The sequence below is a fragment of the Malaclemys terrapin genome, chromosome 21 (assembly GCF_027887155.1).
Source record: "Malaclemys terrapin pileata isolate rMalTer1 chromosome 21, rMalTer1.hap1, whole genome shotgun sequence".
NCBI classification, from domain to species: Eukaryota; Metazoa; Chordata; order Testudines; family Emydidae; genus Malaclemys; species Malaclemys terrapin.
In genome coordinates, this window is record NC_071525.1 from 17,017,731 (window position 1) to 17,045,191 (window position 27,461).

Genomic DNA, 27,461 nt, shown 5'->3' on the forward strand with positions numbered 1-27,461 from the left:
CACCTCCAGCCCTGCCAGTGCCCCTCTTTCCTGCCCCAGAACCCCCTGCCCTCCCAGCCCTGAGCCCCAATCCCCCAACCCTGCCGGTACCCCTCAGTTCTGCCCAACAGCCTCCTGCCCTCCCAGCCCTGACCCCCACAGCCCCCTGCCCTGCCAGTGCCCCTCAGTCCTGCCCCACAACCCCCTGCCCTCCCAGCCCTGAGCCCCACAGCCCCCTGCCATGCCCCCTCAGGCCCAACCAGCAGCTCCCTGCCATCCAAATCCTGGGGCCCACTCCAGCAGCCCTGCCAGTGCCCCTCAGTCTCGCCCCACAGCCTCCTCCATAGTGCGGGCGGGTGGGGGTGTCTCACCTCGGCCTGGTCCTTGCAGAGCTGGGATTTGATGCAGGAGGTGCCTTTGATCAGCGCCCAGATGTGCTGCTGCTTTTCGCGCTGGGTGTATTGGGGAGGGGGGGGTTCAGTCCTGGGGTTGCTTCGAGACAGTGTCCCTGCTCCCCCCGTGCCAGGAAGGCACCGCTATATTCAGCCCTGCGATCCCTCCCTTTCCCCCCAGAAGGCACCCCCATCCTCCCACAACTTGTCCACTCCCTCCCTTCCCCCATCATCACCAGACCCCTATATTCCCCCCAGCATGCACCCCCTCTACCGGTGGCGGAAATCCAAGATGCGCTGCCGCTTGCTCTGCAAGGCCTGCAGCTCGGCGTGGCGGGCACTCGCCTCCCACTCCAGCTCCCGACAGCCCCGGTGCAGCCCATCCCGCAGCCCCGCCCGCCGCACAGCCCGCAGCTCCAGCTCCAGCACTGCCCTGGGGACCGGGCGGGATAGGCCGGCTCAGCGGGCGGATGGGGACCAGCAGGGGGCGCACTCTGTAGGTCTGGGGCGGGGGGGACCACATGGGCAGGGAATCTTCCCAGCAGGGGGCACTCTCCCAGGGGTGGGTGGTCACAAACTGTGCAGGAGGGACCCTGGGTGGTGGGGATGTCTCCCTGGCAGGGGGTGCCCACCACAGGCCCCAACAGCACAGGGGGACCCCACGGAACAGGGTAGTCTCCCCAACAGGGAGCGCTCTCCAGGGGGCCCTCACAGCGCAGGGGGACCCCTGGAGCGGGAAGTCTCCCCAGCAGGGGATGGTCTCCCAGGAGTGGGTGGTCACCAACTGTGCAGGGGTGAGCGCAGGGGGCGGGGTGTCTCCCAGGGGCTGGGGCAGCTACCTGGTGAGGATGGCACGCTCCGAGCCGTCCGCCAGCAGCCGGTGCATCTCCTGCAGGAGGGAGACCAGCTGGGCCGTGCCGCGCTGCTCCCGGGCCTGTAGGGGGAGCCGTTGCACCCACAGCTCCTCACACCTGCTCCAGTCTTCCTGCAGCCAGGGGGAGGGAGCAGGTAAGGAGGGGCCAGGGGACACTGCCCCCTCCCCCACTATATCCCAGCTGGAGATATGGCCCTGAGGTCCCCCCGCAGTCCCTGGGACCCCCCAGCACTGAGATACAGTCCCCTCCCCTGCTATATCCCAGCCCCCGGAACCTCCAGCCCCCCGATGTGCCCCCCCCCCGCACTATATCCTACCCATTGGGACTGCCCAGCCCCCAGATGCAGCCCTGCCTGCCCCTCCCCATGTCCCCACTCACCTGTATGAGGCCCCGGACCGAGGGCAGGGCTGCTGGCGGCCCCGCCAGGTCTCCAGGCGGGCGCTCTCGTAGCGGAACCTGCAGGCCAGAGGGCAGAGGTACAGGCCCCCGCACTGGTGCCATGGGTCACTGCAGCACCGCTGGGGTGACAGCCCCCCAGAGCCCTGACTCTGCCCCCTGCAGTACAAACTGCCACCACCAGGGGGCCAAAGCCCCACAGCAGCCCCTCTCCCAAGCTCTGACTCTGCCACCCTACCCGCCCCCCAGTACAAGCCACCACCACTGGGGGGGCGACGGCTCCGTACAGCACCATGCACCCACACTGCCACCCCCTTAGTGGTACCCACTTGAGCGCCTCTACGTCGCGGGAAATGTCAATGCGGCTGGTGAGCTCTAGCATCTGCAGGGTGTTCTCCAGGGCCAGGTGCTCCAGGGCTGACAGGCCGTGGTTGGGAGGGTGGGAACCCACGATGTCCTGCGTGGGCAGAGAGGTGGGATGAGGGACCCTGTACCCTCCATCAGGGCTGGCTCCAATACCCCAGTGCAGTGCTAGGGGGCGCTGTGCTGAAGGGAGCAGGGTGGGGGGGATCCCCCAGCAGTCAGGGCTGCCCCAATGCCCGGCGCTAAGGGGCGCGCAGGTGCCCCTCCCAGCTGTGGCTGCACCTTAGCACCAGGTGAGCTGACCCAGTGCAGTGTTACGTGCAGCTGTTCCCAGCTCAGAGGTGGCTGCATCTCTGCATCATGCGAGACGTCCCCAGGGTCCCTACCCTATTGCGCCTCCCTCTCCCGTTACCTCCACCGTGCTCAACCAGTGCCGGTAGGATGCCTCCAGCAGCTCCTCGCTTGTCCCGCTGCTGAGAGACACACACATGGGGCGGGTCAGAAACAGAGCGGCGGAGGGGAAGGGGAGGGCAGGGGAGCTCGCAGGCTCTTACGGGAGGGCCCCAGACGTGCTGTGCTCGATGAGCGACTTCAGGAAGTGGAAGCGCAGCTGGCAGGCCGTCCGCACGTCCCTCTGCGGAGAGACGGACAGACACTTGGACGGGTTCCCGGGGTGGGGAGGAGATGACGGCCCTCAAGAAAGCTGCAGATCACCAGGAATCACTGGTGGAATCACCAGGATCTACTGGATCCTCCCCCTTTATTGGGATCCAGGCACCAGGCTCAGTGAGATCCCTCAGGATCCCAAGACCTGATTGCCAATGGCCTGACAGACTCCCCCCGGGTCCCGGCACCAGGCTCAGTCCGATTCGCTCCTCCTCCCCAACAAACCCCATCACCAGATCCCACGGTGAGATCACCAGAGCCCCATGCTGGCATTCACAGGGCTCAGATCACCGGGTACCCTGTGTCACTAGATCCTGCCTTGGGATCCCCAGATCCCCTCAAGATCCCAGGACTGGGATCCCCAGATCACAATCCCCAACTAGCACAGGGCAGCAGGATTCCCAAATTCCTCTCCGCCCACCCGGGAATCTACCCACTGTCCCCTCCCCACTCACCAGTACTTCAGGCTCCACGCCAGCAAAATCCGAGGTCAGGCACCTTCCCTCCCACCGTCAGCTCCACCTTGGCCTTTCTGCAGAGACCAGAGGAGGCCGTGAAAATAGGGTGGGGGAGGGGGGGAAGCGCAGTTCAGGACATCCCCCCACCCTCACCCCAACCCAGGCCCCATCCCCAGTGGGACTCTGCCATGGAGCAAAGGATCCAGAGAGATGCTACCCAGGATGGGCAGTCCCCTATCCCTAATGCCACATGTCATGGGACCCCCTCCCAAGGAACAAAGGATTCTGGGAGTTACTACCCAGCAGAGATGTTCACTGGGTAGTGCTTCGGGAGCAAAGGATTCTGGGGGATGTGACCAGGAGCAGTGGGGACCCCATGCTAAGGATGGAACCCCCCCCCCCACACACCTGCTGATGTCCTGCAGCTGCTCCAGCCGCCCCCCAGCTGTGTTACACTGGCCTGCAGCTGCTGGCGCTCCTTGGCCGTGCGGGCCGCATAGGCCTTGAGCAGCAGGGAGCGGCGCTGGGCGTCGCTGATCCGCTCCTGGGCCGCCTCCAGGGAGACCTCTGTGGGGTGGGAGGAGAAAGAGCATCAGGGAAACCCCACCCCGAGCCCCAGATGCTAACCGCTAGGTCCCACTCCCCTCCCAGAGCTGGGGATAGAACCCAGGAGTCCTGGCTCCCAGCCTCTCCCCCTCCCCTGCTCCCAGAGTAGGAGACAGAACCCAGGAATCCTGAGGTGATGGGTGTGAATCCCACAGGCAATTGTCTGGGGAGGGAGCATGGGGGGAAAAAGCAGCAGCCCCATGGGCCACGGGAACCTTGCGGCTGGGGAAGAGACCACGTGGGGAGATGGTGCCCCCAAGGAGGGCAGGGTAGGGGAACAATCCTGACCCCCACGAAGAAGTGGGGGAAATGGATCTGGGCTGCAGGGGGACGGTCCCACTGTGTGCTGGGGGAGAACAGATGGGAGGACTGGGGTGGACTTTGTGCCCCCCACCCCCACAGTGATGGGCTGGGGTAGAGCGCTGGGGGCACACACTATGCTGGCCCCACAGATCCTTGGGGCTCCCCCCTTACCGTCAGCCATGACCTCGCGCTGGGCCGTCTCCATCTGCAGGTCCAACTGCTGCAGCTCCCCACGCAGGCGGGCCACGCCCTGGGCCAGCTTCCGGCGCCGCTCCTGCTCCGGTTCCAACCTGCTGGGCTTTCCCTGTGAGGAGGGGGGGACACCGACTGGGGGTGGGGCTTCTCCTGGACAGCCTCGCCCTTGAGTGTGCCCCCCATCCACCCACCGCTATAGACCCAGGCATCCTGCTCACCCCATGGCAGGGCCCCTCTTCCACCCCACAGCACCCCATTCTCCCGCCCCACTGATCCCACCCCCATTTCCAAGACCAACAGCTGAGCAACAAGACACCCTCTGTCCCCTTGTTGCGGATTGTGGGGGAGTTAGGGCCCTGCACCCCTCTTCCCGAGATTCACTGCGACTCTCAGCCAGCCAGTAAAGCAGAAGGTTTATTTGGATGACAGGAATACAGTCCAAGACAGGTCTTGCAGGCACAGACAACAGGGCCCCCCCTCAGTTAGGTCCAGCTTGGGGTCCCAGGGCATGCCCGCCCACCCCCCTTTGGGGGGGTCAGAGCCATCCCTGCCTCCCAGCCATCTCTCCAGCCTCCTTCTCCCTGCTTCCAGCACTCTCCTTTTACGACCCCTCCCACAGCCTTTGTTCAGTTTCCCGGGCTAAGGAGTCGCCTCGCCTTCAACCCCTTCCTGGGTTCTCATGTTACACACTCAGGTATGCGCCCTCGGGCGCCCTCGGGCAGATCCCATTCTGCAATGCAGACTATCCCAGCACACTCCCCTGTCAGCATTCACAGACCACCGTGAGAACAGGCCCAGTTCGTCACACCCCTACCTTATCCCACCCCATAGCACCCCTCTGCATCACAATCCCACCCCAACTGACTTCCCACCCACAGCTCCCACCCTATCCCACCCCATAGCACCACCTGATCCTCACCTTGCCCCACGACTCCATCCCCTACCCTGATCCACTCTATCCCACCCCACAGCACCCTGATCCCCGTCCCCGCCCCTCCAAATCCCGATTACCATCCCCTACCCACCGCTCCCACCCACCACACCGCATAGCATCACCCAGTCCCACCCACAACACTCGTCCCATCCCATCCCACTGACAGCCCTCACCCACACGCCCCTATCCACACCTGCCCCATACCCCATTCAACCAGCAGTCTCCACTGGCCCCCTCACCTCTGCCTCCTCCAGATGCTGGTACCTGAGGCAAGGCCTGAGTAAAGGAGGCTGAACGTGGAGAGCGACAGAGGCCTGAACGGACAGATGTCAGGGAGAGGTCGAAGCCACCAGGCACGGGGGGTCCAAGGCCAGGAGACAGACGCCAGCCAAGGGTCAACAAGGAAATTAAACCCGCTCCCCACTGCTATAGGGGAACAGGGACACCAGACTGGATGGGCCGAGGGGCTTGATCTAGGAGGCAGGGACGGGGTGGGATACTGGGCTGGATGGGCCCCTTGGTGAGAAAGTTGCCCATAGTAACAAGTCCCCAAGGGCAGAGGGGGACGAGGAAAGGATACCACAGCAAGTTCCCTCGGATCTTCTTCACATTCCTGTGAGGAAAGAGAGAGGGATGAATCTACTGCAGAAACAGCAATGGCTCTGGGAGGGGAGTGGGTTCCAGTGGTTAGAGCAGGGGGACCGGGAGCCAGGACTCTACCCCTGGCTCTAGGAGGAGACCTGAAAAGCAGAAAGCCCCATGTCCCATTCCCTGCCTTCCTGAACCAGCCAGTCCCCTGCTGTGGGGCCGGGTGGGAGCCAGCGGCCCTTTTTATAATGGAGATATCCCATCTCCTAGAACTGGAAGGGACCTTGAAAGGTCATCAAGTCCAGCCCCCTGCCTTCACTAGCAGGACCAAGTACTGATTTTGCCCCAGATCCCCAAGTGGCCCCCTCAAGGATTGAACTCACAACCCTGGGTTTAGCAGGCCAATGCTCAAACCACTGAGCTATCCCTCCCCCCCCTTTGAGGGGAAAGGCCCCACGCCCCATTCCTCTCACCTCTGGTGGTGCACGTTGTAGATAAATCTCTGATAATTTTCATATGACTTTACATTGTGCCTCTTCATATAAGCTTGTGGTGGGTCTACCCACGTGTGACCTCTGTTTTCATGGGACTTTGTATCAAAGCCTCATTTAGAAACTTTGCATTGCCCTTGGTATAATATTATAGCCCCTAAGGATAGAATAAGATAGAAGAAAAAATTCTTTTTGCTAGCAGTAGAACAAGAGCTCTCCCCCCCCCCCCACTCTTAATCAATTGCCCTGTTGAATGAATGAGGTGTGGATGAGCAAGGCATGGAAGGCAGCACCTCCAGACAGCCTCAACTGTTGGAGAGGGGCTGGGAGCCAGACCCAAGGACAATAAAACGTGTCAAGTGGGCTCATTAAAGACAAGCAGACATACCGACTGCCTCGGGGGGTTAGAAGCAAGCACCTTCTTTTGGAAACACCCTCTTTGCAGCATTGGGACAACACTCAAAAGAAAGCAGCACAAAGGACCAATGGACACAGACACAGAGTTTGAATCTGGTCTAGATTTGCATAAGAGGAAAGCTGCTATAAAAGTGAGGTGTCTTGCAGAGGACCCCGGGTCTCGTCTTGTCAACATGGGAGCATCGATCCGGATCGGCAGAAGCCCGGCTCCACCCCCTCCCCCATCTAACTCACCTGGCCAGTGAAGTTAAGGCGAGCAACTAATTGGTAACAACAAGACGGAGTGTGTTTGTGTGTGTGTGTGAGTGTAAGTGTAATATATTATATACATATAATACAGTGTTAATGAATACATGTATTACTAATAAATGTGGCGTTTTGCCTTATTCCCCCTGAAAAGATCCTGTGCAGTACTTTAAGTACAACAACGTGTTGGGTGACATATCTCCAGATCTCCGCACACTGGCCTGAGCACATCCTGGGGATACAGAGCGACAGCGTCAGCCCAGGGGGACACGACTGGAAACCTCTACAAGGAGCATGGGAGGCCCTCGGTTCAGGGCTGTATATCCCCCCTCACGTCCCTGCCCCTTTTCCTTCCCTCCCCCCACCAGGCCTGGCTCATCCGGGTAACCTCACAGGGCTCGGGGGTAACATCTCCGGGGCTGGCAGGCCCTTTTCTGGGGGAGAGCAGAGGGGGAGGGGTCTGGTCCCACAGCTGTAACATAATGAATGGGGCCAGGTGGGGTGGGGGCCATAGGGCAGGGGGGTTGGTAGAGAGGTTCCGGGGGGGGGGTGTATGATAGGCGTGGGGGGGGGCTGGGGCAGGAAGGGAGGGAGGTACCAAGGAGAGGGGACACGGGGGGTCCAAGGAGGGAGGAGCGAGGCCGCCCCCCAAAGCGGGGACCCCGAGGGAACAGGGGAAGGGGGCCGGGGGAGAGAGCTGCAGGAGCCCGGGGAGGACAAGGAGGGAAACGGGAACCCGGGGAACAGGAGACGGGGGAAGTCCCGGGGAGCAGGGGGGGAACCGGGGGGATCCTGCGCTGGGGGGCCCGGGGCTCTCACCGGCGGAAGGCCCCGTCGGGGGGCACCTTCGCGGGGGGCAGCCCCATCTCCTGGGCCGCCCAGAGCTTCAGCTCCAGCGCGGGTCCGCCCCGCTCCATGCCGGGACCGAACAGCCAGGCGTGCCAGCCGCTGCCGCAAAGCCCGATGGGAGCCGCGGGGCCTGCCGGGAGCTGTAGTTCGGGGGGGCGGGGCCCGTAGTTCGGGGTGGCGGGACCTGCCGGGAGCTGTAGTTGGGGGGGCGGGGCCCATAGTTCGGTGGGGGCGGGGCCTGCCGGGAGCTGTAGTTGGGGGGACAGGGCCCGTAGTTCGGGGTGGCAGGACCTGCTGGGAGCTGCAATTTGCATTGTCCCCCATTCCCGTGGGTCGCACCATAGGCCCCAAGGTGGCCCCTACGCCATTTGTAACAGCGCCACCTGGAGGCTTCTGGCAGAACAAAGATAAGGCGCAGCTCACGTGCCCTGGAGACTGAATTCCCTCTGGGGTCTTTGCTGAGCCATTCTGTACCCCAGGGGTTCCCAAACTGGGGCCGTGAGGTGATTACATGGGGGAGGGGGTGTCGCAAGCTGTCACCTCCAGCATTTATAATAGTATTCAGGGCCGGCTCCAGGCACCAGCTTAACAAGCAGGTGCTTGGGGCGGCGGAGGGAGAGGGGCGGCACGTGCGGCAATTCGGGGGCGGCAGGTCCCTCACTCCCTCTAGGAGCGAAGGACCTGGCGCCGAACTGCCGCCGCCGATCCCGGCTTTTTTTTTTTTTCCCAATTGCCGCCGCTGGTCACGATTATGATCGCGGCTTTTTTTTTTATTGCTTGGGGCGGCAGAAATGCTGGAGCCGGCCCTGATAGTATTCAATATAAAAAGGTGATTTTAATCTCTAAGGGGGATTGCACTGCAAAGGCTTGCTGTGTAAAAGGACAACAAGGAGTCTGGTGGCACCTTAAAGACTAACAGATTTATTTGGGCATAAGCTTTCGTGAGTAAAAACCTCACTTCTTCGGGTGCATAGAGTGAAAGTTACAGATGCAGGCATTATATACTGACACATGGAGAGCAGGGAGTTACTTCGCAAGTGGAGAACCGGTGTTGATAGGACCAATTCAATCAGGGTGGATGTAGTCCACTCCCAATAATAGATGAGGAGGTGTCAATTCCAGGAGAGGAAAAACTGCTTCTGTAATGTGTAAAAGGAGTCATCAACACAAAAGTTTGAGAACCACTGCCCTGGCTTCCCTGCTAATTCCCACTTCCCCTCTAGGGGGCAGAGGAGAGCTCTGTCCTCATGGCCTGTTCAGCTAGGGTTACCATATTTAAAAATTAAAAAAAGAGGACACTCCACTGGACCCTGACCCCGCCCCTTCCCCAAAGTCCCCGCCCCAACTCCGCCCCATCCCCTGAGCGCCCCGCATTCCCCCTCCTCCCTCCCAGCCACGCGAAACAGCTGCCCGAGCACTACCGGCTTCACGGGCAGCCCCCAGAACCTCCAGACCCTGCGCCCCCGGCCGTGCACTTCTCCTCCCTGGCTCCGGCTGCGCTGGGGAAGCGCCCGGCCGGGGGCGCAGGGTCTGGAGGTCTGGGGGCTGCCCAGCAAACCGTGAAGCCGGTAGCGCTCGGGCAGCTCCGCTCTTCCGCTACACAAAGCTGAGGTGTCTGGGGGGAGCAGCAGCAGCCGCCGCCGCGGGGGAATTCGCCTGCAGCTCGCAGCCTGCTGGAGCCGCTCTAAGGTAAGCAGGGGACTAGTATTTTCCCGGACAAGTTCGGCTTTTTGGCAATTGCCCCGGATGGGTATTTGAGGACCAAAAAGCCGGACATGTCCGGGGAAATCCGGACGTATGGTAACCGTATGTTCAGCCAGCCCTGGTTAATACCTCCGGGGTGTTGATTTTGTGCTTCAGACACATGTTTGCTAGGAACAGAGCTGAGATGCTCACAACTCACTCCACCCAGCTGCCTATCAGGGAAAAGCTCCTGCCCCCTCTCCCCATCTAACCATTAGATCCCACACCCCTCTCCAAGCCAAGCATAGAAACCCAGGAGTCCTGAGTCCCAGTCCCCCTGCTCTAACCCATTGGACCCCCACTCTCATCCCAAAGCCAGAGATAGAACCCAAAAGTCCTCACCGCCAGTCCCCCTGCTCTAACCACGAGATCCCACTCCCCTCCCAGAGCGAGGGAGAGAACCCAGGAGTCCTGGTTCCCCGTTCCCCGCTCTAACCTGTAGACCCCGCTGTGACGTTCCCCGCTGGTGCTATCCGGACTGGTGATCTGCTAGGTCACTCCTATCCTTGCCTCTGGGAGCCAGCCTTACCCTGCTCCGCTGTGAGAACCCCCACTCCTGGGCTGTTCACGCACAGCCTCTGGCCTAAAGCTGCTCCTTGGATTGTGCAACCGAATCCACTAGCCAATATCTCTGGTCCCAGACACAACCCTAGGAACCTCCATCTTGCAGTGTCCAGTTATCCCTGCTGGTGGTGGTGGTGTCTGTAGATGTAGGTAGAAGAGAGAGAGCATGACAAAATGTCTTTCCCTTTTATCATGTTCTTTCTTTCCGCTTGGCTTTGCCCCCCGCCCCATGAGTCAGGTGAGCATTAACCTCATCCCAGTCCCAAACTAACCAAAGGAAAGAGGGTGACTCACTCGAGTGTCTAACAGATACTTTTGTTGTTGCCTAGGCCAGTGTCCTTTGTTCCTGTGAGGCTGGGCTGGGTTTGTCCAATACATGCCCTGATGAGGTGTGAACTGACCCTCTGCTCTTGGAGAGTTTTTCCCTGGGCTTGCTTTAAGCCATGAGGATACATTTTCAGTCTCATAACTGTATACATGAAATTATAACCTATAACCTTACTGTAATATTACTGTAACAATTACTATAACATCACTATAACAACCATGCTCAGTGCATCATGAGCCTTCCGAAGACACCCGACATGACAAACTTTGCATTGGATACCACACAATCGTTTTATAAGGATGAACATGCAGGTGCTGTGTGTTCCCCCGAGGTACAGAGTGTCACACCTCCCGCCTCCCCAATCTGGCCTGCCCCGGGTTGCCGGGTGGTGCAGGTAGGGTGACCAGATGTCCCGATTTTATAGGGACAGTCCCGATTTTTGGGTCTTTTTCTTATATAGGCTCCTATTACCCACCCATCCCCCGTCACGATTTTTCACATTTGCTGTCTGGTCACCCTAGCTGCAGGGGCAAGGTCCTGGGGAGAAGGGGAAGTGCGAGGGTGGGGCCTCGGGGAAGAGGTGGTGCCTCAGGTGAAGGGGCAGGGCAAGGACGGGGTGTCGGAGGAATGGGCGGTGCGAGGACGGGGTGTCGGGGGAAGGGGCAGCATTGGGGTGGGGCCTTGGGGAAAGGGGCGATGCGGGGTGCAAGCTTGGGGAGAAGGGGTGATGCAGGGATGGGACTGGAGAAGGGGCAGAGCGAGGGCGGGGCCTCAGGGGAAGGGGCAGTGTGGGGGTGGGGATTGGGGGAAATGGGCGGTGAAGGGACAAGGCCTCGGGGGAAGGGGCAGTGCGGGGGTGGGGATTCGGAGGAAGGGGGGGTGCAGGGGCGGGGCCTTGGAGGAAGAGGCAGTGCAGGGGCAGGTCCTGGGGGGAGGGGCAGTGCAGGGCACGGATTTGGGGGAAGGGGCGGAGTGAGGGCAGGGCATCGGGGAAAAGGGGCAGGGAGGAACCACCCAGCGAGTCTGCAGGCACAACAGAGGTCCGCCCCACAGAGGATAAGGAAGGGGAAGAGGACTACACCTACCTCCAGTACGCGATCCCAACAGACCTCCTCCTCTGCCCTTTCTGCTTTCTCTTCCGTGAAGTGCAGACCCTCGGGGCCCTCAGCAAGCACATTTGGAAAGCCCACAACAAGGTGATCGCCTTCCAGTGTAGCCGCTGCGACCTACCCTTTGAGACTCAAAAGAAATGGAAGTATCATCAAACCACATGCAAGGGACCCCTCATGACAGCGACGGCCAATTCTGACGACACCCTGTGGGTCCCAACTCTGACCCCCGCCGATGCTCTGGCTTCAGCACGCCAGCCAGTGTCCCCAGAGCCACAAGGCGTAAGGGGGGACCAACCGCCAGTCGAGGGAAGCACGACCTCTGTCTCGAGGACCGACCGACAGGACGGCGCCACCAAAAGAGCCAGCCCTGTCTCCAGAATCCCCACGCTGGACCCTGCCGTGAGGGGGATTACTGCCATCTCGCAAGTCAGCAACCTCACCAGATACCTCAGCAACCTCATGGAGACCATCCAGCACAACATGGATGGGAGCCGGGACAGCGCTCCCTGACAGGTAACCTGATACCGCCCTGCCGTAGGAGCAATCGACGCCGCCCCCTAGGCCGCCCGGTGAGATCCAGCTGACGGAGGAGCCTCCCGCAGCCCCCAGATCCCACAGCGAGACCCCACCCCCGGGAGACCCAACACCTCCTCCAGGGTTGTCCAGCGACACCCCAACTGCAAAAAGTCTTGTGCCCCAGCTGGATACCGCCTGCAGGAGAACCAGCACTGTCCTCGGCGCTTCCAGACACGCGTCCCCCCAAAGTCCAGCACGGGTGCTTCCAGAACCCCCCTCCCTCCCAAAAGAGCCAGGGCTGCCTCGGAGACACCGAGAGCTGCCCCCTCCCCCGCACACTGCACTAGGACTCCCACCTCAAGATCCGCCTGAACACCACTCCCCACTCCGAGAGACAACGAGGCCGCAGATTGTCCCCGCAGCACCTGAACCTGCGGAGACAGTACAGCAGGAGGAGCGACGGCCGCGAGCGAGGGGCACCACGTCGTGCCAAACCGCCTGGACAAAGGAGCTGGCGAAGGCTGACAACGGCGAGAACGTTGACACCCAGCAGCCAGGAGGTCCAGGAGGCAGTGCGCCGTAGCATGGCTCCACCTGGCCAATGCCTTTGGGTCCATACCCCACCATCACATCTTTGCCACTCTGGGAGAGTTCGGGATGCTGGAAACCTTCCTTCAGATTCTCCGGGACTTTAAAAGGACCCTCGCTCCCAAATGCTGCCTGGCTGGTAACTGCGGAGGGATTGCACAAGAGAGAGTCAGAGCCAGGGAGAGAACCCAGGAGTCCTGGTTCTCACCCCCTCCCCCTCCCCCTCCCCTGTAACCACCAGACCCCACTCCCGTTTTAGATTGTAGGCTCGCTGCCTCTTCTATCCACCCACCCCACCTGTCCATCCCTTTGCTGCAGGTTTTTGGGGTGTCACCCCTCCTCTGCACTCCCCCAGTGCAGCCCAAGGCCTTCCCTCCCCCCAATCACATATCCTCTCCACCCTGGTGCTGGATCATCTGCCCGGCTTCCCACGCCCCCTCGGGGTGTGCGGCGTGGCTGGGGATTGTGCAACGGCCCAGCACCAGGCAACGCAGAACGGAAACCATAGGCCCTGCCCCGCCTCATGCGAGCTGCCCTCCAGGTGCATCAGAGCCCAGTGCCCGCACCTGCACCCTCCTGTGCCACAGGGGGCGAGCTGCAGCCACCACCACATTCCACAGACGGGCGAAGGGTCAGGCCAGCCAGCCCATGTAGGATGGGGGAATCACCACCTGGGTCGACAGTATTTGGGTTGTGACACACGGAGAAGCGGTTGTCACTGCAGCCGACAGAGAGCAGCAGAGCATGCACACACACACACACACAATTGCAAACATACACAAACACCTGCACAAATCCAGCCACACACCAACACAACTGCTAACAGATGCAAACACATGCAGAAATCCAGCCACATGAACACACACATCTGCACAGCCACATGCACCACCCGTGACATTACCGATGCTTTATAAAAATACTCGTCTACCCTGATATAACGCTGTCCTATCGCTGCCAAAAAATCTTACCGCGTTGTAGGTGAAACCGCGTTATATCGAACTTGCGTAGATCCACTGGAGTGCGCAGGCCCCCAATCCCCCCGCCCCGCCCCCCCGAGCGCTGCTTTACCGCATTATATCCGAATTCGTGTTATATCGGGTCACATTATATCGGGGTAGAGGTGTATGTTTATGAGTGTGAAAATGATGTAACTGGAATATGCTTTATGCTTTATGCAAAAGGTCTCTTGTACGGTATCATTACAAAGCTTATAATCTACTGAGTGTGCTCATCCTAATTGTATGTATGTATCATTCTTGTATCTGAAGCTAGAAATATGAAGTATTACTCTGAAGTCCTATTGTAATTATGCAAAGTGTGGGCCATTAATGGTGGCTTGGAATCTTGATGGCTCCCATTGACTAGGACAATTGGTTGTAAATGGCTCTGTTTACTTGCAAGCTTCCTGTGTTCCTGTGAGTCAGGTTGGGAAGAATGGAGGCCTGGGGGCTCACAGGACATGTGACCATGTCGCCTGATACTGGAATCCATCTTAAACCTGGTGCTTTTCCATTTAGAAGGAGGGGTGGGGACCCAGAGAGAGTCAAAGGATTCCCACCTTGTGCCAAAGCTATAAAAGGGGGTGGAGCAGGACAAGGGGGGTCCCAGTCATGTGAAATCCCCTGCTTTTCACCTAAGATGCCTGCTGGAACTAACAAGGTCTGTACCAGGGGAAAAGATGGGCCCAGACTAGGAAGGCATCCAGTCTGTGAAAGAAGCTTATTGGAACATCTCTGAGGGTGAGATATTACCTGTATCTGTTTCTTAATGTATTAGTCTTAGACTTGCGTGTTTTGTTTTATTTTACTTGGTGACTTACTTTGTTCTGTCTGTTATTACTTGAAACCACTAAAATCCTACTTTTTATACTTAATAAAATCACTTTAGTTTATTAGTAAACCCAAAGTCAGTGATTAATACCTGGGGGAGCAAACAGCTGTGCATATCTCTGTCAGTGTTATAGAGGGCGAACAGTTTATGAGTTTATCCTGTTTAAGTTTTATACAGAGTAAAACAAATTTATTTGGGGTTTGGATCCCATTGGGAGCTGGGTGTCTGGGTGCTGGAGATAGGTAACTTGCTAAGCAGTTTTTGGTTAAAGTCTGCAGCTTTGGGGGTGTGGATCAGACCTGGGTCTGTGTTGCCGCAGGCTAGTGTGTCTGGTTCAACGAGGCAGGTTCTGGAGTCCCAAACTGGCTGTAAAAAACAGGCTCAGAGGTAATTCCAGCACATCAGGTGACAGTCCCAAGGGGGTCTCTGTGACTGAACCCACTACAGCCCCTTCCTCCGACGCCCCGCCCTCGCTCCTCCCCTTCCCCTGAGACCCCGCCCCTGCACCGCCCCTTTCTCTGAGGCTCAACCCTCACCTCAGCCCTTCCCCCAAGTTCCTGCCATTGCGTTTGCCTTCTATCTATCTATTCTACTTCTCCGCTCCTTCAGTCATCCCCACAAATTGCTCCACGAGCTGCTTAGCAATATAGCCGGTTCTGTATCTAGGGGTTCCTTTTCAATAAAGCAATGCAAAAGCGTCTGGAGCCCCCACCCAGTGAGCTATGAGCTAAGATCAAGTGTCAGTAGTCTCTTGGTCTATCCAAGGCCGTGATCAAGTGTCTTGATGTTTTTGGTCTTTTGGCCTCGAGATGAAAACCTTGTCTTTGCTTCTGGGACCTTGAAGTGAAAAAATTCTTTAAGTATCTTTCACAGGATAGATATAATCAATGGTTTCTACAGACAGTAGCTTACAAGTTTTAACAGAAGACCCAAGACATTTTTGTACTGGGTGAAACTGTTGGATTTCAAAGTGTGCGGGACAAATTATGAGGGGGTCACTGTCACTTGGGAGAATCACTGTTAGTACCTTCTTTAATATCCCTACAAAATATTCTCTGGAGTCAGTCCCTGGGGCACAGATGTTAAGCAATTGCTACAAGTCACAGTCAGTCAAAGCAGAACCATAAAAAGAACCCAGATCTCCTGATTCGCCTGTTCTATCCTCCTCTCTCTAGCTACCTGTCATGTGATGAACTACACCTTCTGTGATGGACTACTTTTACTGAACCAGGGCTGACTGCAGACAGACACCAGAGATGCCGGCTGTTAGCCAAACATGGGAAGCAGAACTCGGGATCTTCAGCTCCAAAAATAGGCCTCTGTCACTTGAGCACAAAGAGAATTACCATCAGTTCTCCCTAAACTTGAAGCTTTTATTTATCTTTTTGGGCTAGTCTCTAGAGAGGGCACATACTCATAAACAAATGGGCAGGGCAGGGGCAGGCAGGATGCACACATATATAACAGCCACTACATCACCCCCTGTTTGTGAGTTAACACCTGGTTGTCATGGCAATTGCACCACAGCCTTCATTGTGACATCCTCTAGCCCAAGCAAAGCTATTGAGGCAATGAACAACAGTCAGTGCTCAACTTGGCCTCAGAGAGAGACAGTTGGTGCCGTGCTATACTGTAGCAATTTTGAGTTTTTAGTACAAGATTTGGCATTCAGACCTCAGAAGTAAGTGAGTTTTTCCATGTACCCAATATAATAGAACTGTGTGAGTTTTTTTATGAATAGAGTTGTGGGGCCACAGGGGTTTCAGCCTAGTTCTCAGTGGGCATTAGATAGATTATTCCTGTAACTTTGAACCTAGAGGATTCCAAATGAAAACAAAGCTAACAAAGAAAAGCCTGAAAGAATCTTAACCTAAATAGGACTTAATCAGTCTCTTAAACAGAGGGATATTGTATGAGATATGGGAACAGTTTTAAGGTCATCTTCAACTGCAGAGATCACCTCATTGTTTAATTAATTCCTTTGCCCTATCATTAATGAGATGAGTACCAACCTGAAAAACAGTCCTGTCTTCACAAGTCAATAATAATCCTTTGTCTAGCCAGTGATCCGAAATATATATATATATAGAGAGAGAGAGAGAGCCCCAATCACCACAACATCTCTCTATCCATCTATCAAAGTAGGGAAGTACTATTTACCTCTCACATAACACAAGAAAAAGGGGTCACCCAATGAAATTAATAGGCAGTAGATTTAAAACAAAATGAAGTACTTCTTCACACAATGCATAGTCAACCTGTGGAATTCATTGCCAAGGGATGTTGTGAAGACCAAAAGTATAACTGGGTTCAAAAAAGAATTAGATAAATTCATGGAGGACAGATCCATCAGTCGCTATTAGTCAAGTTGGTCAGAGACTCAATCCCCATGCTCCAGGTATCCTAAACCTCTCGTGCTAGAAGCTGGGACTGTACAACACTTGAAATTGCCCAGTAATGTTCATTCCTTCTGAAACACCTGGCACTGGTCACTTTCAGAAGACAAGATACTCCCATTGCCCGATCATCTCTCTTTAAATGCATGGAAGATTTCCCTAATGTCTAATATACATTTCTCTATTTTTATTCAGTTAAGATCTCAGAACCCATTCGTGGAGGATGGAGTACCTAAGGTCAAAGGTGGATTCTTGGTAAGAAGATAAGAAAAGTTTTACATTGTACACACTGTACAGAGTGACAGAGTGTGTGGGGGGGGGGAGTGGGGGGTGGGGAGTGACAGGGGAAAAGGTCTGACTTTGAGCCACATAGTGTAGCCAAAAAGCCTCAGAATACCATGTAGGCCACTGACAGCTTGACACATAATCCTGCAGGCAGCTCTGCTTAGTGTACAGTGTTGCATGTCTCCTTCTGAACCCCCTAACAGTTGAGTGGTTAAATGTCTGGGTTCCTCTCAGAGATCCCTTCCTAAAATAATAGTTTTAGGTGCCTCAAAAACTCATTAAGCCACCCTTTTAACTCAGGTTTCCTGCTCAATGCTGGAGTCAGCAATCCTTTAGCTCCTCTACTGTTCACAGCATTCCTTAAACCCACAGTTCATAAATTGCTTTGGTTATTGGTAAAATACTCTTATTAGGAACTCATTGGGATATTGTCTGTCATTTTACACAGAGGAACAGAATAATAAACAGACTGTGTATTCCAACCTTAAATCGATAGACACCTCCCAGTGCCCTACCCATTCCTAACATTTTGTTGTTTCCATTTCATTTAGGATGAAGGTTCCATCAAGTGCCAGACCAAGGATCCACACCAAATTGGCAGCTACGTTTTGGCCCCTAACCTACTTTGTCTTTCCGAATGCAGACTCCACACCTTTTAAAAAGATAGATCCAGCCTTGATCAGGTAATTCTGGCAATGAGCATACTCCTTGCCCTAGGTTAGAGTACTTTGGGGGCTGCAGGGTTTCAGGTACATGTATGGAACAGGGCCCCCATCTTTCTGAAAATGTGGATGCAGCACTGTTCCAAAAACTCTTCCTTCGCCAGGGGTGTGTGTCCTGCCTGGACCCCGGCAAAGTCTGGGAATGCCCACATCTGGAGCTTGGGACCCATTTTTCTAGTTTATGATGCTTTCAAGAGTGAGAAAAGAAGGGAATTAGGAACAGAAAATGCAGCAGTCACATGTTTAGTGTGATCTCAACTTTGCTCTCTGTATTTCACTGGGACTGTAGGGTAGGCACGGGGTGAGGAACAGCTCTACTAAGAGGACAACGTATTTACAAAGGTATTTCTACAGTGTAGTTTGGGGAAGGGGCAACTGAGAGCTCCTCCAAAGATCTCAATCACTTGTAAAGAGATTATTCCCGAAAATCCATTGCCCGTGAGTAATGGAACACTCCATCCCTGATTCAATGGAGTTTATTTTCTCCTTTGGTAGTGACCAAGACCAAGAAGAATGGCTGGTGAGATAAAACAGCTGATGGCCATATAGGGATTAGGGAGTCATGGGGCTCACTGCTTTTCCTCTCTCTTCCCCATTTAGCTGATATGAGAATTTAGGAGTCTGCGGGAGCCCAGATCCCCAAATTGATTTGAAATTTTTGGTGATGAAACAATAGAGATTTTATTAGAGGATGGAAGAAAGTCACATTAACATTGATTTTACCAGGCCGTGGGATCATTCCGTGTTATTAATGTAAATTGTGGTATATGAGGAGGCAGGAGATACAGGAGAGAATTCCTTTCCTGATACTCCTATTTCCTTTCCATTCATGTTATTTTAGGATGAATACTCCAGCATGGCGTCACTTGATCAGTGACTCTCCCTTGCCTGCCCCTGTATGCCCCGAGGCTCAGTTCTCTGGGATTCATGAAAATTTCCTCAAACAGACTGGACCCTCTACCTCTGAGTGAGTCTTGGGATTTCTTCACTTCTTTATCTGTATGTATATTGGGGAGGGTGCATGTCCAAGTTTGTGCAGGGCTTTGGGTGTAGACAATATGGTTACCACATTTCTAAAAAGATAAATACATAACAATATATTCTCTGCAGTCATTGTAAGGAAGAACTACATTCTCTCTCCCCCTGGGCATTTTCTGACCAACAACCAGCTCCAACCATTCCTCCTCACGTTAACATTCTCTTGCAATACAAATACACTGATTTTACCAGGCCGTGGGATCATTCCGTGTTATTAATGTAAATTATGGTATATGAGGAGGCAGGAGATACAGGAGAGAATTCCTTTCCTGATACTCCTATTTCCTTTCCATTCATGTTATTTTAGGATGAATACTCCAGCATGGCGTCACTTGATCAGTGACTCTCCCTTGCCTGCCCCTGGAAGCCCCGAGGCTCAGTTCTTTGGGATTTATGAAAGTTTCCTAAAACAGACTGGACCCTCTACCCCTGAGTGAGTATTGGGATTTCTTCACTTCTTTATCTGTATGTATATTGGGGAGGGTGCATGTCCAAGTTTGTGCAGGGCTTTGGGTGTAGACAATATGGTTACCACATTTCTAAAAAGATAAACACATAACAATATATTCTCGGCAGTCATTGTAAGGAAGAACTACATTCTCTCTCCCCCTGGGCATTTTCTGACCAACAACCAGCTCCAACCATTCCTCCTCACGTTAACATTCTCTTGCAATGCAAATACACCTTTCCCGTAATCCTGACTTCACCCTGCTTCTATCTAGTTAGTGATTGTCCTATTCTCCCCTATCACTGCACTTCAGTGGAAGGGGAAAGTCATAACATATTTGCCGAGTGATTCAAAGACTCAGGGTATGTTTACACTACCTGTCGGATCAGTGGGCAGTGATCGATCCAGCAGGGGTCGATTTATCACGTCTAGTCTAGACAGAGATCTTCTTCATCTCCAACTTCCCAGTCTCAGGCAGATCAACTGAAGAGTGGGCCATCTTCTGCCCAGCAAATACTGAATCTCTCTTCAGTTCCTCCCTCCTCAAACACCACACAGGGTGATACGTCAGTGTAGGGAGCAGGGTGGAGGCGTGTAATATGGCAATCATCTTCCTGAAAGGGGAACTGTTGGATGATCACACCTTGCAGGCATTTTAAGGAAGCACCAGCTTCTGGATCACTCAGGGCACTGCCTGGTCTATGACAGAACTTGGTCACAGCTTCTCATTTTAGCATCTCCTTCAAAAGTCAATATCCTTTACCCCGGGGGAATTCTGCGCCAAAAAAAAATCAAACTTCTGCATCCTTTATTTGTCAAAATAATGCAATATAATCACATCAGATTCAACTGTTTTGGTAATTTACTTAAACTACAATACAGAAACATCACAATAACTATTCAGCATTTCCTAAGCACATGAAAGTTAAGTTACAAACACTTGGTAACTAATACCCTTTCATTTAAGTTACATTACAGAACACAAAACAGCACACACACACACACACACACACACACACACACAAAGTAGACTGTCATTTTAAATTGTTGAGACTTTCACACATGAAAGTCATACAGTTTTGGTAATCATTGTCCTGGACCTGGCTGGGTACTTTGGGATGTTCTTGGTTCTGATTGTCCTGACATTTTATTGACTCTTCGGTAAATGTTTTATTTGCCCTCAAAGGTCTTTTTTTTTTAATGGGTAAGTAAAATAAATCCTGAGCTGTATTCTAACCCCATTGTGCCACTCTGGCACAGAAATAAAGTGAGAAAGCACATAGATCTTCCTAGCTGAGCATTCCCTTACTGTCATTTATAATAAGGCTCCTTTCCATCACTCTGGCAATGTAGGGGCCTTAAAACTTGTACAGGTTTTATGCTCCTGGGGAAATTGACTGAGAAAGGGAAGAGTTAACTAACAATAGCAACATTAACAACATTCACTGTAACAGTCAGGCTGCTACATTTCTGCTTCAGAGAATGAGATCAATTAACCAACAACAGCAACTTTAACGATGTTACTAACTACATTGTCAGGCTACTAATGCCTCAGAGAATGAATCAATTAACTCAGGCAGGACTATTACATTTGTGCCTCTAGACTGCCTTGTGTAGAATAAAAAGCCCTACCCTTCCACACCAGTCAGCTGTTGTAGCAAGGGAGAGGGACAGAGTCTCTCTCTCTCTCTTGATTGTTCACGCACATACCACATACCCACCCCCTGCGATCATGCAGGCATGCATGCCCAGCCCCCCGCCCCTCTCTCTGAGGTTGCTCCATGCATGCTAGAACAGACACGCTGCTGGGGAAGAGGCTGTGTCCCCTGGTAGATTTTATTTGCATTTTTCTGTGCAGGGGCACAGAAAAATGTGGGTCATATGAATTCCCCTAGCAAGTATAATATGGAGATATACCTATCTCCTAGAACTGGAAGGGACCTTGAAAAGTCATTGAGTCCAGCCCACTGCCTTCACTAGCAGGCCCAAGTACTGATTTTGCCCCTGATCCCTAAGTGGCCCCCTCAAAGATTAAACTCACAACCCTGGGTTTAGCAGGCCAATGCTCAAACCACTGAGCTATCCCTCCCCCACATTTCATCTTTACCCGGTATCATGCTATCTTGTTCCTTCTCTGTTGTGTGAGAGTGAGGGCTTTGTTTCCTTTATCACAGACTCAGTTATCTGCAATATTAAATGAATTTTACTGTTAAAAAGCCTGGAGTCACTAGTTCTCCTGCCCTTGCCTAGTTCCTCTCCCTTGTCAAACACAATCATTAGCAGCGACTCTAATTAGTCATGCTTATGAGATTGGGAACAGGATCTAGTTTTCCACAGTTCCTTGGCATTGTCTCCTGCAACCTTCTCCAGAACAATACAGATTAGCTAGACATGCAAATCAGTGGAGTTCGCTCTACTAAACACTTTGCGATATACTGGAGTCTACTGTTCTCTACCCACAGTTCTTTGCTTGCTTCTTCTGATTCACTGTGGGGAAGGCAGATCTGTATTTTATCCTTTTGAAGAGTCATGTAGATCCAGCTGGCTGGTGAAGTTGAGGGTATATTAACATGGACAATAAAAGCAAATGGGAGCGGTAAAATGGGGATTGTTCAGCTGTGTCTAATATTCTATTTCCATTTCTCTTATTTCAGGTGGATGCCATCTTCCTCAGGAACTTTCAGACGCCACAGCCAATAATATGCTTAATGTTGGTGGGTTGTCTGTGGGCGAGGACTGGGCTGTCTTCCAAGGTCTCTGAAAGCGAGGGATCATTGTCCAGGATGGGTTGTAGATCACTGATGATGCATTGGAGAGGTTTAAGCAGAGGACTGTAGGTGATGGCCAGTGGAGTTCTGTTGGCTTCTTTCTTGGGCTTGTCTTGCAGCAGGAGGCGTCTGGGTACACGTCTGGCTCTGTTGATTTGTTTCCTTATTTTCTCCTGTGGGTATCGTAGTTTTGAGAATCCTTGGTGAAGATCTTGTAGGTGTTGGAGCAAATGCAGTTGTACCTCAGTGTGATGTTATTGACATAAACTGGGACCATATAGATCATTGTTGCAACCAAGGTCCTGTAGTGGCACCAAATCTTGTATAAAGTGGGTCAAATGGGGTGTCTAAGACAAGGTTATGGTTTACTGGTGATGATTATGCTGTCTATATGTGTGTATCAGTTTTGTAGTTGAAGTTATGAATATTGGCTCTATACTGTCTGTATGGCAAACTTATGCTATGCTTCTGGGTGACATCCCAGACAAGCTGGGATTAGCTCTGCCTAGCCTGCTTGATGGCCCATTAAGGACCATCAGCTATACAATGGACCCATTGAGAGAAGGCCAATATGCCTTCAGACTCAGCAAAGTATGCAGGGACTGGCCCATGTGACTCCAGGCTCCATTTTGCTGTAATTTTCCACAGTAAGAACAAAGAGGTGTTCTTACACCTGGAAAGGACTATATAAGGCTGATGCCTCATCTCCATTGGGTCTTCAATCCTGCTTCATACCTCTGGAGGAACTTTGCTACAAGCTGAAGCTTTGAACAAAGGACTGAGGACCCATCCCAGCGGGGGATGTATTCCAGAGACTTGATTTGAACCTGCAGTTTATTCTATCGCTGCTGCAAGCCTGAACCAAGAACTTTAACCAATTCTAGCTTTCATCTCTATCTTTTTCCTTTTATGAATAAACCTTTAGATTTTAGATTCTAAAGGATTGGCAACAGCGTGATTGTGGGTAAGATCTGATTTGTATATTGACCTGGGTCTGGGGCTTGGTCCTTTGGGATCAGGAGAACCTTTTTTCTTTTACTTGGGTATTGGTTTTCATAACCATTTGTCCCCATAACGAGTGGCACTGGTGGTAATACTGAGAAACTGGAGTGTCTAGGAGATTGCTTGTGAGACTTGCGGTTAGCCAGTGGGGTGAGACCGAAGTCCTCTTAGTCTGGCTGGTTTGGTTTGCCTTAGAGGTGGAAAAAACCCCAGCCTTGGGCTGTAACTGCCCTGTTTGAGCAATTTGTCCTGAGTTGGCACTCTCAGTTGGGTTCTGCCAGAACCGCATCGTCACACTCAGTGCTTGGCTGTAGATAGTGGATTGTGTGGAATGTCCAGGATGGAAGCTGGAGGCATGAAGGTAGGCATAGCGGTCGGTGGGTTTTCGGTCCAGGGTGGTGTTAATGTGACCGTCACTTATTTGTACTGTGGTGTCTAGGAAGTGGACCTCCCGTGTAGATTGGTCCAGGCTGAGGTTGATGGTGGGGTGGAAGCTGTTGAAATCGTGGTGGAATTCTTCCAGAGTCTCCTTCCCATGGGTCCAGATGATGAAGATGTCATCAATGTAGCTTAGATAGAGAAGGGGCGTGAGTGGACGAGAGCTGAGGAAGCGTTGTTCCAGGTCAGCCATAAAAATGTTGGTATATCGTGGGGCCATGCGGGTGCCCATAGCGGTGCCACTGGTCTGGAGGTATATAGTGTCACCAAATTTGAAAGAATTGTGTGTGAGGATAAAGTCACAGAGTTCAGCAACCAGTTGTGCTGTGTCATCATCAGGGATACTGTTCCTGACAGTTTGTATTCCATCTGTGTGTGGGATGTTTGTGTAGAGAGCCTCCACATCCATGGTGGCTAGGATGGTGTTTTCTGGATCAGCAATGCACTGTAGTTTTCTCAGGGTATCAATGGTGTCACGGAGATAGCTGGGAGTGCTGGTGGTGCAGGGTCTGAGTAGAGAGTCCACATGTCCGGATAGTTCTTCAGTGAGCGTGCCAATTCCAGAGACGATGGGGCATCCAGGATTTCCAGGCTTGTGGATTTTGGTAGTAGATAGAAGAAACCCGGTCGGGGCTCTAATGGTGTGTTGATTTGTTCCTGTGTTAGTTTAGGGAGTGTCCTGAGTAGATGGTGCAGTTTCTTAGTATATTCCTCAGTGGGATTTGAGGAAAGTGGCCTGTAGAATTTGGTATTGGAGAGTTGTCTGGCAGCCTCCTTTTGGTAGTCAGACCTTTTCATGATGACAACAGCAACTCCTTTATCAGCCTCTTTGATTATAATGTCAGGGTTGTTTCTATGTATAGGTCTATTCTATGTATAGGTCCATGTGGCGTTCTTGTGTTGTTGGTGGGAGGGTATCTGTGTATCAGTGCACTGTTCGGTGTTATCTTGAAAGTATTCTTTGAGTCGGAGATGGCGAAAGTAGGCTTCCAGATCACTGCAGAACTGTATCATGTTCGTGCGGGTGGTGGGGCAAAAAGAGAGTCCCCAGAATAGGACAGACTTCTGCCGGGTTGAGTGTGTCGCTGGATAAATTGACGAAATTGCTGGGTGAGTTAGGGGTACCACTATTCTATCGTGGCCCCATGTGGCAGGTAGGATTTTAGACAGCTTGCGGTCCTTTTTCCTTTGTAGAAAGGTGAAGTGTGTAATGTAGATCTCCTGTCTTCTGTTAGTAAAGTCTGTTTGTGTGGAGGGTTGGTTATTTATGAAAGTCTCCAGGTTGGAGAGCTCTTTCTTGATGTTTTCCTGTTTGCTGTATAGGATGCTGATCAGGAGGTTCCTCAGTTTCTTTGATAGTGAAATTTCCAAAGGCAGGTATAAATATGCAGGCAGGAATCAGTCTAGAGATAACGAGGATAGTTCAACCAGGGAGGGTGAGACCCTCTTCTAGCAGTTGAGGTATGAACACCAAGGGAGGAGAAACTGCTCTTGTAGTTGGTTAGCCATTCACAGTCTTTGTTTAATCCTGAGCTGACGGTGTCAAATTTGCAAATGAACTGAAGCTCAGCAGTTTCTCTTTGAAGTGTGGTTCTGAAGTTTTTCTTTGCTGTAGGATGGCTACCTTTAAATCTGCTATTGTGTGGCCAGGGAGGTTGAAGTGTTCTGCCACAGGTTTTTGTACATTGTTTCCATTATTTCAAATTTGGGGACAATAGATATGTCCAGACCAGTGGAACTGCTACGGGCACCCGCATCGCCCCAATATGACAACATCTTTATGGCTGACCTGGAACAACGCTTCCTCAGCTCTCGTCCACTCACGCCCCTTCTCTACCTACGCTACATTGATGACATCTTCATCATCTGGACCCATGGGAAGGAGACTCTGGAAGAATTCCACCATGATTCCAAGAGCTTCCACCCCACCATCAACCTCAGCCTGGACCAATCTACACGGGAGGTCCACTTCCTAGACACCACAGTACAAATAAGTGACGGTCACATTAACACCACCCTACACCGAAAACCCACCGACCGCTATGCCTACCTTCCTGCCTCCAGCTTCCATCCCGGACATACCACACGATCCATCGTCTACAGCCAAGCGCTGAGGTACAACTGCATTTGCTCCAACCCCTCAGACCGAGACCAACACCTACAAGATCTTCACCAAGGATTCTCAAAACTACGATACCCGCATGTAGCAGGGTGGACACCTGCTCCTGCCTGGAAGGGCCTGAGAGAGCCCAAGGAGCGTGAAGGCTGAGCTGATTAGGGGAAGTGGCTGTAGCTGGGGCCATGCCCCAAACAGCCTCAGCAGGCCCTATAAAGGCTGGGAGCCAGGAGCTCAGGCCAGAGTCTCTCTCTGAGTGCAGAGAGAGAAGGGCCTGGCTGCAGGGAGCTAGACAGAGTACCTGCGTGGAGCAGGGCTGGGGAAAGGCTGAGGAGCTGGGGAGCTCCAGCCTGGATAGCCCCAGGCTGCGGCCTGGTAATAGGCCAAGGCAGCAGGTCCGAACCCAACCTTGCCAATGATGAGTGGCCTATACTGCAGTCTGCCCCAGAGAGTGGGGGCTAGCTGGTGACTGGCAGTGGCCTTATCCTGAGGTGAGGTGGGGTTAGTGGGTGGGGGTTCCCCTGGGAGGGGAGACCTAGCATGTGGGTATTGCCAGGGGGCAGCACCCAGAGCAAGGGGCACCGGGGTCCTGGGAGGGACACGGGGGCCAGTGCAGAGGACAAGGCGGATCACCGGCCTGCAGAGGGCGCTCTAGAGGCTGGTGAGCTAATTCCCTGGACGGCCAGCAGGAGGCGCCGCAGGGGTGCGTCCGGACCTTCTCTTACACCGCACGAGGAAATAAGGAAACAAATCAACAGAGCCAGACGTGTACCCAGACGCCTCCTGCTGCAAGACAAGCCCAAGAAAGAAACCAACAGAACTCCACTGGCCATCACCTACAGTCCTCAGCTTAAATCTCTCCAATGCATCATCAGTGATCTACAACCCATCCTGGACAATCATCCCTCGCTTTCACAGACCGTGGGAGGCAGGCCAGTCCTCGCCCACAGACAACCCACCAACATTAAGCATATTCTCACCAGCAACAAAGCTCGATGCCAACTCTGCCCACATATTTACACCAGCGACACCATCACAGGACCTAACCAGATCAGCTACAACATCACCAGTTCATTCACCTGCACATCCACCGATGTTATATACCCCATCACGTGCCAGCAATGCCCCTCTGCTATGTACATCGGCCAAACTGGACAGTCCCTACATAAAAGGATAAATGGACAGAAGACAGATATTAGCAATGGCAATATACAAAAACCTGGAGGAGTACAAACAGCAAACAGGAAAACATCAAAAAAGAGCTCTCCGACCTGGAGACTTTCATACATAACCAACCCTCCACACAAACGGACTTTACTAACAGAAGACAGGAGATCTACATTAGACACTTCACCTTTCTACAAAGGAAAAAGGACTGTAAGCTGTCTAAAATCCTACCTGCCACATGGGGCCACGATAGAATAGTGGTACCCCTAAATCACCCAGCAATATCGTCAATTTATCCAGCGACACACTCAACCCGGCAGAAGCGACTGTCCTATCTTGGGGACTCTCTTTTTGCCCCACCACCCGCACGAACATGATACAGTTCTGCGCTGATCTGGAAACCCTCTAGTCTAAAAGGTGCCACGGGACTCTTTGTTGCTTTTCATACCAGAGGTTCCCAACATGCTTTACAAACCAACTCCCCAACAGTCTGAATCACTATTGATCCCAATTGCTATGGACCTGCATTCATTCCACAAGTGGAACTCCCTTGGATGGCAGTTGATGTTTTGCATGCAGAATCATAGAATATCAGGGTTGGACGGGACCTCAGGAGGTCATCTAGGCCAACCTCCTCCTCAA

General features: G+C 53.2%; 1 protein-coding gene and 1 long non-coding RNA gene across 2 annotated transcripts in view; both read right to left on the reverse strand.

The window, feature by feature from the left end:
- Positions 1-27,461, reverse strand: part of LOC128827358 (HAUS augmin-like complex subunit 5) — a 90,530-nt gene that overhangs the window by 21,937 nt on the left and 41,132 nt on the right. Inside the window, 3 exon segments of the mRNA XM_054011214.1 lie at positions 351-462; positions 646-804; positions 1,211-1,356. Coding sequence (XP_053867189.1) covers positions 351-462; positions 646-804; positions 1,211-1,356 — 417 coding nt within the window.
- On the reverse strand, positions 12,385-26,721 carry LOC128827448 (uncharacterized). Its single transcript, XR_008442958.1, has 3 exons — positions 26,633-26,721; positions 19,706-20,103; positions 12,385-12,752 (listed from the first exon to the last, which is right to left on the reverse strand). It is a non-coding gene; the product is annotated as an uncharacterized LOC128827448 (long non-coding RNA).